This window comes from Phaenicophaeus curvirostris, chromosome 15 (assembly GCF_032191515.1).
Source record: "Phaenicophaeus curvirostris isolate KB17595 chromosome 15, BPBGC_Pcur_1.0, whole genome shotgun sequence".
NCBI classification, from domain to species: Eukaryota; Metazoa; Chordata; class Aves; order Cuculiformes; family Cuculidae; genus Phaenicophaeus; species Phaenicophaeus curvirostris.
This window is the reverse complement of record NC_091406.1, coordinates 14,883,678-14,904,973: the sequence shown is the minus strand read 5'-3', so window position 1 is coordinate 14,904,973 and position 21,296 is coordinate 14,883,678. Positions and strand designations below refer to the sequence as shown.

At 40.3% G+C, this 21,296-nt stretch overlaps 1 protein-coding gene across 10 annotated transcripts in view; it reads right to left on the bottom strand.

The window, feature by feature from the left end:
* The window catches only part of TENM2 (teneurin transmembrane protein 2), a 596,193-nt gene that overhangs the window by 120,682 nt on the left and 454,215 nt on the right, over positions 1–21,296 (bottom strand). For all 10 annotated transcript variants that reach the window (XM_069869284.1, XM_069869285.1, XM_069869286.1 and 7 more), the window contains one exon: positions 11,046–11,168. In XM_069869284.1, coding sequence (XP_069725385.1) covers positions 11,046–11,168 — 123 coding nt within the window. The remainder of the gene's footprint in view (positions 1–11,045; positions 11,169–21,296) is intronic.

Sequence of the window (21,296 nt, the reverse complement as noted above, 5' to 3'; positions counted from 1 at the left end):
ACCTGATTGCACATTTTAATTACCACTGTTTTTCGTAGTACAGTAGTCCAACAAACTCCAGGCCATAGACAAGAGGGTTAACAGAAAAATGAAATGCACTGAAAAGGGCTTAGAGAACAGCGTCTGTACACTAACATGCATCTTCTCCTTCCTGAAAGAAAGTTAGTACAACTAAATGTGCTGCCTTTTAAGTTCTCTCTGTATGAAGCAGGGACTATCTAAAAGTCCTTCTCCCTTGTGCTGTGGTTAGCTGAAATCCATCATTTGATGGTTCTTCAGCATGCATTATTGAAGACAAGATACAAGACCTTTCTGGTTGACTGCTCTGGCTTCCAGCCCATGAAACAGTCAACCTTTAAAACATGGTGCAAATCCCTTCTGTTCTCAGCTGAACAGGATGGTTCTGAGGCTACACATATTTTAAACATGGAGTGCAATACATGACGAGTTAGCAGTGCTTTCAAGCTACAGTAAACAGCAATGTTTGATTTTCTGTTCCACATTCCCAAACAACATGGTGATAAATCCACTCTTAAATTATTACAACAGGCACTATAAAGAGCAGAAAGCCACAGAAAATATCTGTTTACAATCAGAGAAATTTAAAGGTATCATTAATATCACTATTAATACACACTGGGTGGTAGTGATACCTCTGATATAACCCAACAGTATTTGTTAAAAGCTCAATGTTTACTTCATGTTTTTTTTCAAGGTGTAATCCTATTCTCAATAAATGTAAGTTACTTTAAAATATATTCCAGCACTGTATAAATGTAACAGGATGGCACAGAATGACATATAATTCCAGCAGGTAAGTACATAACAGCTTTCCTGTCTTGACTATCTTTAATTGAGAGAGCTGCAATAGCACAGTTTCAATTATAGATTCCAAATTATCTGTGTTAGCAGCACTTACACTTGTACATAATGAAACAGATATTATGTTAGCAGTGTTTTGAAATGGTAAAAGAATGCTCTGAATACCAACTGCTATATAGTTTTTGGCAACTTGTTTGTTTTTTTCATATTCTATGTTAATAGCTCCACAATAACATCACAGCACTAAAAAAAAAAAAGAAAGCAGAAGCCGCAAAGAAAGGAAAAATGCCTGAAAACATCAAGCGATGTGCCTTCAGAGGCACTCAAGAATACAGGTATCAACCAGATTCAAACACGTAATTATGTTTCATAAAAATGATGTGATTTCATTTCTAATGAATTGTGGTAAGACAGGATAACTCAAAGTTCAGAGAATCATAAAATCATTAAGGTTGGAAAAGAACTCTAAGATCATCCAGTCCAACCATCAGCCCAACACCACCGTGCCTATTAAACCATGTCATGATATGCCATGTCTACACATTTTCCGAACATCTCCAGGGAAGGAGACTCCACCACTTCCCCGGGCAGCCTGTGCCAGTGCACAAGAAACGTGCATTCTAAACCTTTCCTGATGCAACTTGAGGCCATTTCCTCTCACTCTAACACTTGTTTCTTGACAGAAGAGACCAGCACCCACGAAGCTACAACCTCTTAGCTCACTTCACAGTTTCAAGTTTTGGCAATAAATTCTGATTACTTTTCAATATCCTTAAAAAGTGTGCTGTAAACTATTTTATTTGGAAGCAGACTGTGCATACTAAAATGAATATCAACTGTATCTAATCTGAGAACAGATTCCTTGACATAATCTTAAGAATTTTGTTCTTCAGAATCAGAATAACCATAGTCAAAGTGAAACAGTTAAAGGTAAAGCTGTTTCCAAGAAGTATTACAGTAGACATTATTATTATCATAAAAGCTGTATAAGTAATAAAGGTGGGAAGATTAATAGACCAGTGCCTCTTTCCATAGACTCCTTATACTCAATAAATTATCTGCATTATATATTTATTTCATCAATTTAGTTAATTTCATGACTACAGCAAAGCTTCTCCAGTCCATGGAAGCTAGAGGAAATCTGTGACATTAAGAATACTCAAGCCGGTAACTGTAATTAAACTGTTTCTGAATTCCACACGTAAAATGGGTGAGAATATGGAGCTGAGATCTGTTTGAAATGAGTAGTCTCCCCTCATGTTGGAATCTGCTTCTCTCCTAACTTCTTTTTAAGTTATAGTTTATATTTTTAATATAGTATATATATATAATACTTCCTACTTTTTTTTATATTCCACTAGAATTGAGTGGAGCGGTGCTTATGTATATTCAGAGACATGGTTTGTGTTAGCAGCACAGATCTAATATTCCAATTAGTTAGAAAATAAGCATCTCTCCCTCTCTATATATAAACATATATTTCAAAGCTATTAAGTACTGAAACAGCTACTAACACACAAAAATAGCCAATGCCACAGCAGAAGTTTTAGAAAAACAAATTTCTTGTCAGAACATTTTAAGAAGGGTTGTGGTGTTAGAACGCCCTCATGCATACATCTGCTCTATAAATTACCGAATCATGTGCTTTTCATCCATATCAAATAGAAATGATACTGAATATTGCCTCAGCCTTTGTACCTCAACTTTCATCCAGTGCAGCAAGCTTACTGAGCATGCAAATGGTAAGGCTACCACAGTCTCTGTTGAAAATTATGGTCCCAGATGGATGACTCCTTATTTCTGAGTCCGTATTTTTGTATTGTGTCATGCTTCTGCTCTACAGCCAACCCATGCCATGTCTGTAACAAACAGCTGCTGCGTCACCTCTGGCATGCTGAAAGGGATCCTTAATTCTGGTTTTTAAGAATTTAATACTTGAGATCCTGGTTTTTTCGGCTCTACATTACAATGCTGAAATAACAGAATTTAGAAATGCTTGAAGTTGTACTAAAATACAGGGTTGATATTTGCAAGTTCAACAAATGACTTACACAGTTTCAAACACAGCAAGCTATCAGAGCTCTAAAGACTACGTGTTATCGAATCATACTCTCATAAATTTCTGCTGAGTTACTCTTGTTGGTAGGAGGCACAAGTGAGAGCATCCTGGTTCTACTCTGTGCTTTGACATAGCCAGTGCACCTGAGCTGGTCATGATCTTGATGTTACCAGACTACTATTTGTAAAGCAGAAATATCAACAATGAACTATTAAGAATTCTCACCTTGAAGATGAGTAAAGCAGAGCAGTTACATAAAAATACTACAGGAGGTGTCTCAACATCTCTTCGTGCACCTTCCTCCCCAAGTCAGAAATACAGAAATGAAATGCAAAGTAGATATGATCACTGAACCTCTTTTCTTAGTCAGTTGGCTTAAGTTTATATTTTTAAACCTGAAAAGCAGATCATCCTAGCTTTATATTTGCAATGGGTTTTTTTCTGCACTGACAACTTCACTTATAAACTCTGTCTCTAGAGACTCCTAAAGTAAACTTCTTTTTATAGCTTCCTTCAGTCTCAACCTCCTAATGTGGAGAATGTATCTTGCCATCTGACTCCCTCCCTCCCTCCAGCTATTTTTGGAAGCTTTTCCATCTCGATGGACCACTGCAGATCACATTGAAAGAGCATCAACTGCATGTTAGTGGAGTTACAGATGTGACAAATAGACAAATCTAGGAAGAAAGACTAACCCAAACAACTCGTACTGTTGTGAACAAATAAATCCCAACATCATTATCTCTGCTGTGGGTGACTGTTTTACAGTTTTGTCTGTTTATCTCATAACCCTGTGGATACTTGATTTTTTTATTTTTTTTTATTTCCTCTCTTTAAACATCTACAAAGGAGAGTTTTAAAAGCGTACTTCTTCATCTTACCCAGGGGAGCCATTTCAATTGCTCAGTCAAACATATATTTATCAACTAAATAACACTTCCTCATTTAAACTGCTGTGTTATTTACCCAGCTGAATTGCTATTTTGGCATATACATTTGAAAAGACTGTTTTAGCACTCAAGTATATTTGCCTTTGAAGCTATCAAATAGGCAATACATGACAACAGCAATGCAAACTCCCCCTGCTAACTTGTCAGCAGGCCTCATCTTTGAGCTGGAGGTCAGTTTGAAGGTGACAGCTGATAGGACATGCCCAGTCAGCCTTTAATTTAACTGATGTCAAGCAGTGTCAGCTATGGAGGCAGAACTCTATCTACACTGAAACCAGATATACTTGAGTATTTATTATAGGTTACTCTCCCATACTGTAATTAAAATTAAAAAACAAAAATGAAATCTGACTACCAGCAGTGTCACGCTACAGACATCACATTTAAATAGCAATTAACTCCAGCGCTTTGACTGTGCGCCTTTATAACGGTGATAACTATAAATTGCATCTCGATAACACTCTTGAAAAATATCTAGCAGAATAATCATCCCAATGGATCCATAACAAACTACCAAGATAATTTGGACAATTTAAAATTAAATACAAGGAATAAATGTCACCAGCACTGCTTAAAGAGAATTCTTTCACTCTTCTTCCTGTACCTCTGCATTTCTTATAAATCACTGCTGCAGACATAGCTTTCCTTATCCTCTTATCTAACTTATTTTTCTGTTGTTGTTTGTTATATAGTTAGGGATTTTCACAGATGACTCAGAATTCCAAAGACATTCCTGGTACAGCTGTGTGAAGGAAACCATTCAACACAGAATCACACTCCACTGACTTCTTGCCAAAAAAGAATGCATTACTACAGTTTTCAATGATAGCTTGATTTTTTTTTCCTCAGGTAAATTTGCTACTTACATGGGCAGACATATCTTATTGTTTCAGGAAAACAAAAAAAAAGTAGAAAATGCCTTTTCTGTACAAGCTTCTCCAGCAGAAAAATGAGTGCTATGCAGTATTAACAAGGTGATCACCTGCCTATATGAACTTATACTTCAAAATATCTACTACTAATACCTAAGTGCCCTAGGACCCAAGTGAAAACAGATCCTTTTTGAAAAGTGTACAATAGATTGACGGTTGATGTGAAACCAATTCCCACAGAAACAATAAAGTAAAAAGCCAGGAAATGAGAGTTTGTCTGCAGAAGCTGCTGTGACACATCTTGAACTTCAGTTATGCTGAAGATGCTAGGGTCCTAATGAGCTCTATTTTGTGAAGCGAGGAGGAAGGAAGCTTCTGAATTTGTATGAGCTTCCAGGAGTCCAGTAAAACAGCTTCTGAAGCAAAATCAAAACCTCAGGTTTGCCGGTCAGTATCCTATATTTCTAGGGTGGCGAAAGGAAAGAAATTCTGCAAAGAGAGTGTCTGCTTAAGACCACTGCTCTGGCTCAGCTGCAGTTGAACAATCTGGCTCTGCAGGTGGAATTAAGAAACCCAACAAGCCTAAAAATTTAGGCACATCTTAACTTTTGTGTGGGAATGATTTCACAAGAGTAAATGATCTCAGATTCAAAAGCAAATCATAACAGAAAGGAAATTAAAATCTGTTAGTTCACTGCATTCACAAACAAATACATACTAGCGTGAATTTCTACATCAGCATAACAATTTTCTCTCCTGGTATATAATACAATTCATCACCTAACTTTAAACATAGCAACTCATAGTCTCACCATCAACACAATTACAAAAATAAAAATCTCCTTCTGTTCTGTTGAACTTAGGCAAACACTTTGCTTCTGCTAGGACAGCCCTAGAGCCTGGTATATTTTCAGAAGGCCACATCTGCGTCCAGATTAATACTTATGCTTGCTAGCGTGTTAATTAAGATCTACATTACATTAGCCACATAACTACTTAATAAGATTAATCCACCTGGAAACTGATGGCATGTCTTGATTAAACTGAAAGAAGGTAATGGAAGTGACATTTAAAATACATTGATTGTTATTACATTTTGATCACCTGTTTCAACGTGTCTGAAAGGAAACAGTAGAAACCAAAAGACTCATGTTGTTTACACTGTTAATGAGATATGAGTTGTTCATCTTTTTATCTTTTGCAACATGGCAAAGAGATCCCCCTGGTTGTTCTGAGTCCTCATACTGTCTGATGAGCAGGATAAGGTTTTAGCTGAAACCCCGCTGAGGGTAGCACCAGCACCTCAGGCATTCAAGGCAGAGCTTACTCTTTTTGCACCAGAACCCCATCTCATCAATTGGAAAGGGTGCTGTATCTTCCTTTTTAATAATTTTGTTATTCCTTTAATGGTGCCTGTCTGGTGCACTGCTAATAAAATGTCTTAACTATTAGAAAATAATCATTTATGTCTGCAAACCAAAATGTGACTCAGAGCTGCAGCATCTGGCAGAAGTCTCAACATCATTTTACAGCTTTGCAATGACTGCTGAGTTTAGCTTTCTGTATCTATTCAAGGCAAATTTCTGCTAGATTAGCAGAAATCTGTTTTTTTCCCTCTCTCATCTCAAGCAAGTAACATTATGTCAACTTTAATAGCAATTTTTTTCATTTATTACTGCCATTATATTTACAATGCTGATTTTGATAACTCGAAAAAAGAATTTTTCATGACACTTCATACTTTACCATTTAATTAACTGTAATTGCATTTTTGAAATCCACACACTGTGGCAGACTTAGTGAAATAAACTGAGCATAAGCCTGGATCAAGCTGTTAGCTCCAAAGAAACACAAACCCTGGAATACGTGAGTATTAGAACAAACATTCAAACCTACCTTTCCAATTAGTCAGCATATTTATGGTAACTGAGGTGACCTTTCAGGTCCACAATCCTTGCCCATAATTATCTTTGATGTCTTTTAAAAAGTGGGTTTCTAGGACCAGAGACCACAATCTCTTACTGGGTTTTTCAGCTTTACGTAACCTTACTATAACAATAATCGAGATAAAGAATACTATCAATTTTGAATTAGCAGAAAATCTGCTAAATTTGTGTCTACATCAAAGACAATATGCCATGAACAAAAAACTCTCCACCAAAGCATTCTTTGCAGCTGGTGTTAGTTTGGACATTTCCACATAGTTGTTTATTAGGTGTCCTCTGAAATGATTACAGTTGACTTTTATAGCATATTCTGTCAATTAGAAAGGAAAGAGCATATAGTCACATGGAAATGTGTGTCTAGCCTAGAATGTAAGTTTAAATGTTGAATGTATTTCTGGCATAGATTAACAGAATCCAGACACAGGAAAATCCCAGAAGGTAATTCCATTCACTTCTTTGTGAAGAAGCAATTATTCCCAAACATGGTTTTTGTGGTTTCTTTTATTCATTTTTCCCTCTAATTTACATTTATTACACCAAAATTCTAACAATATCCTTTTGCAACTGTAACAGACAAATGTGCTTCACTCTCGGAAAGGTTTTCAATGTCATTATTATCCCTCTCATCCCTGTGGCAATTCCACAATCCCATCGCAGTGCCAACTTTTTGGTTTTCAAGTACTATGAAGGGACGCTACCTTATAATATGTATTAAGAAAGGAATTTTTCTTTACTTGTGCCTCTTAATCTAAATCCCTAGTTCAGCACAGCTTCCAGAACCTGAAGGCAAAAACCTCAAAAGCTACCTGTGCTCTGTTTACAGTCAAAGCATGGTGGACTTCCCTGGCAGTTTTGCAGCAGCACTGAGGGTTGTTCTACTCACTGCACTCGCCTGCTCCTTTCAGGCATCCACAGGATTAGTGAGACATAATGCCTATTTACCAAAACCTTGCAACTGTGTTCTCTTAATAGTGAGTTTTGTTTTCATTCATACAGGAAAATACAGTAATAAAGTAATTTACATTCCTCTTAAATTGTAGTTTTATTATTTCATATCAGGACTTAGTCTCCTAATAAGGAACAAGCAGATCAAATTGAAATATTTTCTTTTTTTTTTTTTTTCCCCTCCTTTCAAATTGCTCTACTTAAAAATGGCTTGCTTGCTGAGTAGGCACAGCTTGTGTTTAAGTGGCCGTTCTCAGTCTAGGGGTTAAAGGTTTCTTGGGGAGACCCATGTTTTGAAAAGAATGGCTTCATCCTGCGTTGTGTCAATTATAGAAAGGTCACTCTCCACAGCCAGAGCCCTGAGACCTGAAATGGTTGTTGTGTTAAAAGCTGTCAGAGGCTTTCCTAAAAACTGCTGGGATAGCAATATTATCTTGGACACAATAAAAGAAAAGGTGAGGTAGAAAAACTTCACCCTTCCCTGCTATGAGAATTTGTCTTTTAGATTTTCCTTGTGTTCATCCAAATCTATCACTCATGTTATTCCACCGAGGAAGATTATTTGTCTAAATATTGTTCTCCCTGCTTCCCCCAGATTATCAACATTTCAGCAACCTTCTACAAAATGTCAGAAGAACAAGTAAACTTTCCCAACATGCTCTGAGGAAAGCTAACTGCAGCAATTTAAGACATACCTAGCAGTTCTGTCTCCTTCTCTCCTCCGCAGGAGGTTATCACTCCCCAAAAGCCGGCATCTCAGCCTCTTCAAATGTGCAAAGCTAATTAGAGTGGGGTTGGGATAAACTGCCAGAATTTGCACAGAAGTGCCCCGGGCAGGTGAGCACATTCCAGTTCAACCATCCTGCTGCCCTACATTTGCACAGAGAGGCACCAGAGAGCTGCAGGGGAGGGAATTTGGAAAGGTGTTAAACACTGCAGTTGTCTGCTAAGTGACCATAATTGCAGACCTGAGCTCATCAGGTTCCTGCCTAAAACCATAGGGCCGCTCACCTGTGCACAATCTGGAAGAAGTTCAGCAGTGATATAAACATTCTGCCTTGTACTTAGGCTTGTGCTGTTCGTCCAGTCTGACCTACAGTCAGCCGGAGGTGAAAGCCAACAAACTGCTGTCTGAAAATCCACAGTATTTTGCCATCGCAAGGATGGAGGTTTTAATGAAAAGAAGGAAACCAGATTTATTTCCTCCCCAGAAAATGTGAAGAAGCTGAGGTGCAGAATTTCTTGAAAAGAGAAGCAAATCTATGAAATGATTAGGCACACCAAAGAGTAACTCTGTTTCCTTTTTTCTCTATTTTAACTCTATTTTAACTGATTTTTCCTCCCAATACATCCAATGGAAGTATCCTGTGTTAACAGTTGTTTCTAACACCTGCTCCAACAATCAGGAGGTTTAACACGAAGCACATATCCTGAGAGCAATATGATATTCAACTTTGTGCAAAATCCTTCTGTTGACCAACAGCAAGTGCTCTTACTTCTCTTCTGTTTCAGTCACCCCATCCCACCTGCACAGTGCACTCTGAGGTGCTTTGACTAATTGAAATGTCCTGCTCTGTCTTCTTATCACATTTGTAGTAACCAGGGAAAGCCTTATCACGATGTGCCAAAGAAAACACCTGAACCTCATCAGTAAAAAGCATTCAATTTAAATGACTAAAATCCTCTTCAGACATGTATTTCTCTGTATTTTTAATACATACTTCCTCAGGTTAAAAAAGTATTTCTACGTGTAGATTTTCTCTCATTCTTCTCATTGCCCTGGCTCTGGCACCCTCCACCAAACATAGGGGGTTTTTTTTAGGAGGAAAAGAATTAATTTGTTACTGCTGGAATGTGTCCAGAGAAGGACAATGAAGATGATGAAGGGGCTGGATCACAAATGCTGTGAAAACCAGCTGAGAGAACTGGGGTTGTTTAGCCTGGAGAAGAGGAGGCTGAGGGGAGACCTCTTTGTTCTCTGCAATTTCCTGAAAAGAGGGTGCAACAAGGTGGGTGCTGGTCTCTTCTGCCAGGAAACAAACAATAGTAAGAGAGGAAATGGTCTGGTGTTGCATCAGGGGACGTTTAGACTGGATATTAGGAAATATTACTTCGCGGAAAGGGTTGTCATTGGCACAGGCTGCCCAGGGAAGTGGTTGAGCCTCTATCCCTGCAGGGATTGAAAAGACATGTAGATGTTGTGCTTAGGGACATGGTTTAGTGGTGGACTTGGCAGTGTTAGGTTTAGAGTTGAACTTGATGATCTTAAAGGTCTTTTTGAACCTAAACAATGCTGGGGTGCTGTGAGACTGTGGGTGCTGTGACACTGACACTGGGGCGCTGTGATCCTGTGATGCTGGGGTGCTGTGATGCTGTGGGTGCTGGGGTGCCGTGACAGTGATGCTATGGTGCTGAGTTGCTGTGACACTGTAATAGTGTGACGCTGTAGGTGCTGTGTTGCTGTGACACTGGGGTGCTGTGACAGTGTGACACTGATGCTGGGGTGCTGTAACGCTAGGGTGCTGTGATGATGTGACACCGTGGGTGCTGTGACACTGATGCTGTGAGCGCCACTGTGGGTGCTGTGATGCTATTACATTGTGGGTGCTATGACACTGTGGGTGCTGTGACACTGTGATCCTGTGACACTTGTGGGTGCTGTGACGCTGTGACACTGCGGGTGCTGTGACACTGCAGGTGCTGTGACACTGTGGTTGCTGTGATGCTGTTACATTGTGGGTGCTGTGACACTGTGCCACTGTGGGTGCTGTGCCACTTGTGGGTGCTGTTACACTGAGGTGCTGTGACGCTGTGATCCTGTGACACTTGCGGGTGCTGTGATGCTGTGACACTATGACACTGGGTGCTGTGACACTGTGTGTGCTTTGACACCGTGTGTGCTTTGACACCGGGTGCTGTGACATGGGATGCTGTGACACTGTGGGTGCTGTGACACTGTGGGTGCTGTGACACTGTGGGTGCTGTGACACCGGGTGCTGTGACACTGTGGGTGTGTGACACCGGGTGCTGTGACACTGTGACACTGTGACACTTGCGGGTGCTGTGACACTGTGACACCAGGTGCTGTGACACTGTGTGCTCTGACACCGGGTGCTGTGACACTGTGGGTGCTGTGAAACTGTGGGTGCTATGACACTGGGTGCTGTGACACCGTGTGTGCTGTGACATTGGGCGCTGTGACGCTGTGGGCGCTGTGACACTGTGGGTGTGTGACACCGAGTGCTGTGACACTGTGGGTGCCGTGACACTGTGGGTGCCGCGACACTGGGTGCTGTGGCACCGGGCTGCTGTAACACTGTGGGTGCTGTGACACCGTGGGTGTGTGACCCCGGGTGCCGTGACCCCGGCCGCTGTGCCCCCCCCGGCCGCTGTGCCCCCCGCGAGCAGCCGCCCTGCCGGCCCCGCCCCGCCCTGCCGCGCGCCGCCTCACCTCTGCCCGCAGGGGGCGCCGCCGCGCCGTCCTCCGCCGGCGGCCGCGCGGGCCGCATCCCGTTGTGGAAGGTGTGTCCGTCCGCCGGCTGCAGCTGCCAGTTGAGCCCCAGGAGGTGCATGGCTGCGGGAGAGCGACAGGGTCAGCCGGGGGGGGGGGGGGGGGGCGGCAATCGCGAGAGGAAGCTCTGGGCTGGCTGACGCCGACCCCTCTTTATTTTTGTTAGCGGAGCTTCGGAATGGCAGAAACAGAAAGGGGGTGTCGAAAGGGAGCGCTTCGCTCGCGTCCCGCTGCCTCCGATTCACGCGTGACACGGAAACAAAGCACCAGTGCAAACAGCGGCTCCGAGCTTAAATGATACGTGATAAAGCGCAGGTTGACGATAAAATTAGCTTTAGCCCCATATATTGTTAACATCGATTAAAAAATAGTAACGTGTACTAATGATGCTGCAATGCAGTTATTTTGCATTTATCGCAACTTAATCAACAAATTAGAGAATCGTAGCATAGTTCGGGTCGGATCTTCAAAATCATCTAGTTCCAACCCCCCTGCGATGGGCAGGGACGTTTAAAGCAGATTTAGAGACTCTTCATTTTGTAGGTTAGGCGGTCCTGACCTCATTGCTCTCTACAACTCCCTGAAAGGAGGTTGGAGAGGAGAGAGCTGGGCTCTTCTCCCAAAGGACAGGGGACAGGACAAGAGGGAATGGCCTCAAGCTCCGCCAGGGGAGGTTTAGGCTGAACATAGGAAAAAATTTTTCACAGAAAGGGTCATTGGGCACTGGAACAGGCTGCCCAGGGAGGGGGTTGATTCACCTTCCCTGGAGGGGTTTAAGGGACGGGTGGACAAGGTGCTGAGGGACATGGTTTAGTGATTGATAGGAATGGTTGGACTCGATGATCCGGTGGGTCTCTTCCAACCTGATTATTCTATGACAAACCCAAGCCACTAGCCTCACATTTATTTCCCATCCAGCACATGAAACTCGCCCCCCTGGGCCACACATGATAGCCCTGGCCTGGGAAGCCTTGTCCGCCAGCAGAGCTTTCTGGCCGCAGCACCAAAGCCTCTCCGGCCATCCCAAAGCTGGGATCACCCACACGGCACAGGCCGTGCGGCTGCGCTGGACACAAAAGATATGGAGTGGGAGAAAGGGCCTGGCACCACCTTGAGAGGCGCACCAGTTCTGGGCAGCGTGGTGGAGGCTAATTGAATAGCTCCTGTGCGTAATGCATGAGACTTGACAGGTCAGAATCGTTCAGCTGGTGGATTTATCTGCATTGTCACCTTGTATGAAGAGAAAGTACCTGAGTACGTCTCCATACTTTCATCATATTAGCCCCTATGGTATCCTTCCAATACAGAGGAGTGGCAAGGGAGAGAAAAGCCCACAAAGCTATTTGTATTTACGTACCCTGCATCCACCACAAGCACTTCTACTTATGAAGGATGCATCGCATCCTTAGTAAACACACTGCAGAGGACAGCGTTTTCAGTTACACACTAAACTGGTGTTTGAGGAGATAGCACTGTCAGTTATGGGGCAGAAAACACGTGATTATGGCTAGCCTTGTAATTGTTCTCTTCTGCAGTGTCAGATCCATGTAAAATTAGCAAATATTCTGTGTCCAGTTACAAGCAGTTGTAGAAGAGCCAGTGTGCTCACAAATGGACCATCGGTGGCCAGGCGGCCAAGTGTTCAGAGATTAAATATTAGGGACAGATAAGGCAAAAAGACTTATCACAGGAACTGCATTTTACAGTGCTTGAAACATCGCTCAGATCATCTTTGAAAACAAGGAATCCATTTAGATGTGACCGAGTCATATACATATTCATAAAACCCAAGGAAACAAACTAAAGCACCACTCATCCCCACAACCCATATACCCCAACTCCTGGGAACTCCTCAGCATGCAATCTATGCAGAGTTTGACCTCCATACTTTTGACAAAGGCAGATGAGCAGCGAGACAGCTCTTGTCACATCACCTTCCCCTAGAACCTACGGACCAAGCAGATGTCTAAGAATAGAAACTAAAATCAGGAGACATTTTGTGTGAAGAGGGCAGGTGCCAGATTTTGCATTCATGCTGATTTAGCAATTTTTTTCTTCTCCTAGAAAAAAAAAAATTTGAAAAAACATTAAAGCACCTGGTGTTTTAAAAGATATCAAGGATGAACCTGAAAAGGATGCTTTGCTGAGAAACTACTCAAAATTTATTTCTAGCAAAGGCTTAAGAATTCCTGCAAAATACACAAAAACGTTGTGTGGGATCAAGTGTTTCAGCCAATCATAACTTTTTTGTTTTGCCAAAACAAGCATTTTAAAAGGATTTTTCAGTCTTATCTCAAACAACTGATTTTCAGTATGGCAGTGAAACTGAAAAATTATTCATAAAGCTCAAACAGCACACAAATCGCTAGGTGATCCAGCCTCTCCCCTTGAGTGAGAGACAGCAGCTGTGCTGTAGATGTGAGGTGGCCGGGGGACCCAGGTAGCAGAGCGGCTTGTGGTGTGTCTGTGCTGTCAGCAACTCCCAGCACACACTAGGGCTCCAAAGGCAGAGTTTGATTGCCTCCCCCTCCACTCCCCTTGGCAAAAGTGCATAAAGATCAAGTGAATTTCAGAGCCCCAAAATGAAAACAAGTCATAGAGGAGAATTAGACTTTTGTGTTTTATACTCTCCGTGTGTCTATGCAAAGTTGCTTTTTTAATTGCGAGTGTAACCATAACTGTAGGTCGCTTGCAGAGATGAAAGTCAGCTGCTCCAAGTGTGAACCTTCCTTACAACAAAGGAATAAGGAAATCATACCTAATAGTCTATCCAAAAGAATTACAGTTCCTAACTTATAATTACCAGATAAATTCAGACAAGGAATTAAAATAGATCTTATTAACATGATATGAAGAAAAAACTTTGACCCATCTGCTTCCAAATACTCCATGATTTCATTGATAACTCGATTGCTCTATGCTTTAATTGTAGATGCACATTAGGTACGAGCAATTAGAGCTCCTTCCTAACAGTGCAGGGATTTGCACATCTGCTAGTCCCTTACAGAGAAAAGATGACAATCTCCTGCACAGCTCACGTATCCATCACGTGATCTGCAAAACTCCACTTAGACAACTGAAGTCACAAACACAAGGAACGTTCACCTTCTACCAAGAATACCTCGAGAAAAGTATGTCATGGGGGCCTGAGGGGAAAGCTGCGTGTTTGCACTGCATATAGCAAACCTGACTGGCAGCCGAGCAGGGAGAACAAGGAGCTACCTATTCTCTCCTGCTTCAAAACGCTATGAGATAGCAAATTTACATGATTAACCTTTTGTTCTGTTAATCAAACAAAAATGCCTCCAGCAAAGGAATAAGGAGAAGCCCATTTAATTAGAAATATAGGGATTCACTCAGAAGTTGAGTGCATGTTTGTCAGAAGAGAAATTTGGGCTAGCAAATTTATGCTTGTTTCCTATTTTTACCATTGTGTGTATTTTTTTTTTTTCTGAAACTACAACTAAATAACCTGTGAAAGCTGTGGTTTTGCCTTCTTCCCCAATGAGATCAGATATTACGCTACTTGTCACATGCCTGAGTTGAGATACCCAGCTAGATCCAAAGCTGATCAAGATGAGCGCTGATTTTGCAAAACAGACCGCTTAGTTGAATGCATTTCCAGAGCTCCACATCTGGTTTATAGGTTAACCTTCAGGGATAAAAACATCCCTGAAGATTTAAAACATAAAAAGTGCTATCTTATCTGTTACATGCATACTATACTCATAAATAGTATTTTACAGAGCACTTATATATGTTTCATAGGTATTATTTGGGTTTGGTTTTTTTTCCCCTCAACATATAAGCATATTTTCTAAATTCTTGTCTCTAATACCTGATTTTCAATTGTTCAGCTTGTCAGAATTTATCTGGTTCATTTAACATTAGCACGTAGTAGCTCAGGGTATTGAATTTGTATTTATATTCTCTAAAACATGAGAAAATAAAACCAATAAATTTTGAAGTAAAACCTTTGAGGTTTAGATAAAAAGTAATAGTCAACCTCTCTCTCCCACCCCAGCCAACACAGACATATACACAGATTGAAAGCACCTGGAAGCTAAACCTGCACGCCCAGCAAGAACAAAAGCAGAGAACTAGTTCATCACTCCAGGTGGTAGAGCTGTCAGGGATCAATCTAAAACTTGTATAAGACAGAGGCTCCTAGAGTGAATCACACAGTATTTTAAGAAATCCCCAAAGGTATACAAATCCACAGAAAAATGACAAAACTTACATGCAAAACTTCCTTGAATATTCTCTAAGACTTAGTCGTGTCCCCAGATTCCTCTTCTGTGCTATCTTCTCTCATTCTGGCTGTAAACCCAGTGCTCACTCCATTCAGAGTTTAGTCTAACGGACAATGGTTTCCAAGCTCAGAAAGCTCTGTGTCTCTGTGCTCTCTGGTTTCTTTTGACCATGTATCTCTAAAATGAAAGAACTCTGGTGTCTTTGTGTGCTACATATCTCCCTGTGGTACAGCTCAGCGTCTGCCAGTAGGCAGGACAGGTTCTGGTTTTGCACTTAACACCTTTACCGTACGATATTTCTTCCTAAAGGGAGAACCATGCAGATTAACAATCCACCATTGTCCCCATTCCTATGGCATCTTACAAGTTGAGGTCTAGGAGGTACGTACTGCTTGCTGGTTAGAAAATTCAGTATTCCCTATGCAACTAAAAAAATAGGAGGATTATAAAAGTGAACAGAATTCAGACTGTTTCCATCTATTAATTTTCCAAGCTGTCATGCTTACTAAACCCTAAATTATTGTCATTGAAGAACCCATCAAACTATGAGTTCCTCACTCTGTCAAGGTATATCTAGTCATATTATGCTTAATTGTAGCAGGCCAGCATCTTTTCACGTGGAGAAGAAATTGGTTCATTATATCATCAAAATCATCAGCAAATAAACACTAAAAGCACATTTCCTGTATGTGGGCTATTGTATTACAGGGGAGTGGAAAAACTACAAGTTTCCTTTCCATCCACCCACCCACGAGGTGAACAATGATGTAAACTCTTGTTATTCCAGCATGCTTACTTGGACTTAAGCGACATCAGTGTAATTTCCAAATCAGGCCTAATAAATTGTGGGCACGATGAAACAAAAGGTACTGAATAAATCTTAGCAGCATGTATGTTATAGCACATATTATTCAAAGAACTATCTGCACATCTATTTTTTCTTTCGAATGGTCTGTATATTGTTTCAGTGCACCACAATATTTGTACGAAGCAGAAGAAGTTTAGGTTTTTACACTTCTAGGTGCATATAGATGGGTAGTGATAAACTGAAAAGAATAAATGTATCCAAATTTATTAAAAAAATTAAAGTTTATTGCATGCTTGCTTTATATTAAATGTTAATCAGCTGAAACTCATTGATCTTTTCTAGAATAGTTACTACTTCATGATCATGCAGAAGAACTCCAGGAACAGCAGAAATTGATCTTACTGATCTCAATTATTATTCATAAAATAACAGTCACTTACAAGACTAGCTATGTAGTAGTTTAACATTGTATTACCGTTCCTCTGAAGAAATAGGTTCAAGTTCAACTCAAGTCACAAGTGAAACAAGTGTGTTAGGGTTATTCCCTGGTGATTACTTGCCCTCATTATGAAATGAATGCACAATTCATCACAACTGACAACCTCTTCTCAAGAGATGCCTGAGACAGGAATAGCAGGGGTCTGAAGGTCAGAAAAGAGCAATGGAGAAACTGCTTGGGAAAAACTTGCATAGTGCCTGGAAATACTACACTCGATTCTGACTGCTGCTTTCAGGTCTCTGTCTGAGGAGCACAGATTACTGGGGAGCTATAACAAGAAAAGAAAGACACCTTCCCTTGCTCCTTTCACATCTGAAGAAGTTACAAGGTGGTTCACAAATACACGAACAGAATTTGCTGAACTAAAGCTCAGCTGAGATTTGTATTTTGCTAACATGTCTTAGGATTAAAGGAACCGCAGCACAGAGGACAGCTGGGCTTTTTCAGATGGGCAATTCTGCAAGCGTTATTTATGTATAAGGTATCTCATCACTGCGCACATCAGTAAATGTCCTCTCCCACAAAATTTGGATTTGGCAACAAATACGCCTCATAAAGTCAGATTTCAGTAAGTCATAGATGTTTTACAGAGGCTGACGCCATCCGTTGCCCAGTAATTTTGCTGGCCAGCCTTCAGCCACATTTGCAGCAGGAGGAATAAATACAAGCGCAGTCAGTGTGCAGCTCGAGTGGAATACACGCCTCCTTGTATTAAATGATGGCTGAGGCAGTTGTCTCCAAGAAAGATGCCAAATCCAAGGACCTGGACTCACAATTATACTAATGCCCTTTCATACTCTGTTACTGGCAGAACGGGAGAGCGCGTCCAGGCAGCTCTAATCTGCGACTCCTCATCTTCAGCATATATTAAAGTACTTGGAAAATCATTATGGAAGAATACGAGTCTTTGTTACTTAAAAGAAGCAGTCTTAAAATAATGTGAACAAGCATCACCTTTTCTAGCTAGAGAAACAATGAAGTCTCTTCTAGAATTCCAGACTAACTGCCAAATCTTTCTATTTTTCCTTGAATACTTAGTGTGACTGTGACTAGGATGCCAGAGTCCTCCTGAGGGTTATCCAAGAGATCTCAGCAAAATTCATCACATTCCCAAGCCTCTTTGAGAAAGCAAAACAAAAGCCATATGGCTTGCTGGGTGGACATCTGCCATTTTTGATACATTATCTACAGGAAAGTTTAAAGTAGTATTTAAAAAAAATCAAAACTTATTATATATGATATGATAGAATTCCGAATGGAAAGCAGACCATGCAGGGTGGTGATAATCTGCTGCTGATATTGCATTATTCAAGAAGAGGGCTGGCTGGGAACTGCGTAAGGACATACCACAACTCAGTGATTGGACCATAATGAAATTAAAACGTGGTTAAGGTAAATAACATAGGCTGGAGAGGAGTAATCTTAACCCCATATGTAAAATAACGAGCTCTGAGCTGTTATCAAAGTGAAGGGAAATTTTGGGCTAGATAATGAGGTTCCCTGAAAATTTCAAGTCAGTCAAATGTTGATTCATTAAGAGAAATGCAAACAAAGGAATATTGCTATGCCAGCCACCCCGCATCTCAGACCAGTACTTAGGGAATTTATGCACTTGTGTTGCAATATTCATGGCTAAGATCCTACAGACCTCACGTAACACATCTGGATGTACTTCTGATCATGTTATCTCTTCTCCTTGTGAGCATTCAAATGTTTGCAGGTAAGTTTAAAGTAGTATTTAAAAACAGATCACTTGATCTATATTTAATATTACTGTTGTAGACTGTATGCAAAAAGTGCAGATTATTGATTGTGATCATTGAAGCTCAACAACGAATAGATGGCTTAATTTCCAAGTTATTCATCCTCAGGAAATCATCTTAATCACCAGTATGTTATTTGGTATGCACTGTTTTCTTAACAAATTTGAAGTTCATTTTCGAACTCCACATACAAACCAGAATACACAACTTGAAGAACTAACAGATCACACTATTTTCATTAAAACAATAGGTTCGCCTATATTATGGCTAAAGAACACAATAAGGAACTGTTTTTCTGTCTTTTTTATCCTACACATAACATTGAACAAAACCTTTCACTTCTCAGCTTCACGGATTTTTTTAGTTGACAATGTTAAAAATGTTGAATTCCATCAACTGCAATAGCACTGCTGCATATTTGTGTGTCTTGTTACATGTTTTTTGGGTTTTTTTTCACTTCTCCATCAATTGAATTAAGACATTGTTACTCACATACAAGCTTCTATATGTTACCCATTTACAAGTTTCTGACTACACGAGGAATGCTGTGAGGACTGATTATCGCGGAAGTTTATGAAACAATGAATGCAGTAAATATCTGGCTATCGGTTCTGACAGCTGTCTCAGAGCTGCAAAGAATACAGCTTTGTGCCTTTCTAATCCAAGGGTGACCCTAGAAACACAGGCACAGCAAAACCTGAATTTAAGCACCTCACTTTCTGGGACATAAACGGAGGGAAAGAGAGACAGACCATCATCTTACTCCTGCATTTTTGCAAGAATAGTGCTTGCTGTGTGAGAGTGAAAGCAGCATGCCTCCCCGCCACAGCAGAAACATCTGGCACGTTCCGTCTGCTCACCGGGGAGACATTGTACCTTCCTGAAAACACACAGGAAGGGAAAGTTGAATTCACACAGTCTTAAATGCAAGACAGCGATCCTTAGGCATAATTTGACCCTCAGAATGTAAACCCTTTCAGACAATAAACTGTTTAGAACAGGGCTTTTGCTTTATGAAGTATCCAGACCAAGAAGCATTTTATAGAAATACCATAAAGGATCTATGAATGAATATATTGTAATAATAGGCAGCAAAACTTCTGCTGGGATTTATTAATTGCTTTCTTTTGAATAAAAGCTGTTAAAGATGAAAAAGGAGATGTAAGAAGGGCTATAAGATAGTTCATTGTTACTGTGTTTATATGGAAGAAACAGGGGGATCCCAAAAAAGTAAATTTTTTTTTCAATTGGTCACACACCCCTCCAAGCTGACTGATTTCTTTTCCCGTGCACATCAGTATACTGAATGGAGAGAATTTTCAAAGCACAGCATGAAAGATCTACCCACAAATCCCATTAGCAGTAATGTGATTTGTGTGCTTATCTGCCATGCAATGCTTTGAAAGTTCATTCCTCTATGTCTAACTTCAGACTTTCTACTTCCAAAATACTTGAAAAGCTTACAGACACTTGCAGTGACTTTGGAGGTGGGGAAAACTGGAAGATGTGAAGACCTGGATCCCAATTCCAAGGATAACACCAGGCAAGCAGAGCTTCAGCCCGCAGGAACAGGAGTTCTATTTTGGGCGGCTGTTAGTACCCCAGTCACCGTTCTGGCCAGGGCTGAGGGAGAACCCCCGTTTCAAACATTTGACTTCTCTCATTTCAGTCCTCTTTACTAAAATGTTTTGATTTTGTGCCATTTTGAGCTATCTTTTTGTCACAAGAAGGGTAACAGCATCGCATGCTACATTCGGAATCTGAAATCTCACAACAAAGACCTTAAAAGCAAAGCAGAATACAGTGCACTATTCATTTATTCTCATGACAGGCCTTAGATTGTATAGAGCGCAGAAAACTGGCACAAGATTAATCAGTTCCTCAGACTGTATAAAATGAACTCACTCCTTACGGCAATTTTAAGAGTCAAGGCTGCAATCTTTCTGGTCTTGCATCTGAACTAGATGTCTGTAACCAATAAGAAAAGTGTTTATATTTTTATTTACCTTATACAGCATCTTTCAGCCTGGAAGGCCCTAAATCACATTATACAATATCCACTTTACTGGTCTTGCCAAAATACTGCCACTTTTGAAATAGGCTTAGAATAGCAGAAAGGGATGCTCTTGACTAAAACACAATGGAAAACCTCATTTTTAAAAATTTTTTTTTAGCAATTGTGAGCATGTAATGTTAATACAAAGCAAATTGAATCCAATTTTAATTTCACACCTAAAAGACATCATTATCTTAAACAAAGTACCCAGCTTGTCTTTCTTCTTTTTCCAAGAGGAGGAAGAACCTAGCCGATACTTGAAACTGGCATTTCAAGGAATATGGACACAAATATACTCTCTCAAATCGCCAATGCCTGAACTTATAAGAATTAAAATAACTGCTTTATTTTTAGTACTGATTGTAACCCTAAAGGATATCACATCAAAATTTTATGCATCTGCATTCATCTTCCAAAACTGCAACTGCCCTAATCTCTACAAACACATAGAACAAGATTTTCATAACCTAACTGTTCCAAAGCATTCAGGCCTTGACTCAATCTCTGTTAGCCATATTGATAACAAAATACTTTTTATCTTTATTACTCTTTAGCGTACGCTAAATGAAGTGGAACTGCATCATTGTGAATGGCCAAATATCTGTCCACAGTGCAAAAGTATAATTTTTAATCACGTAGTATATTCTTCCCTTAATAGAAATTATACAGAACAGTTTAGTTTAATCATCTGACTATAAAATTTTGCATGAGTTATAAAGTTTAAGGTTTTACACTCTATACAAAGTAATTATTGGAGTTAAAAGTTTGTTACAAAGAAGAAATAAATCCAAAGATGAAAAGTAAATATGATT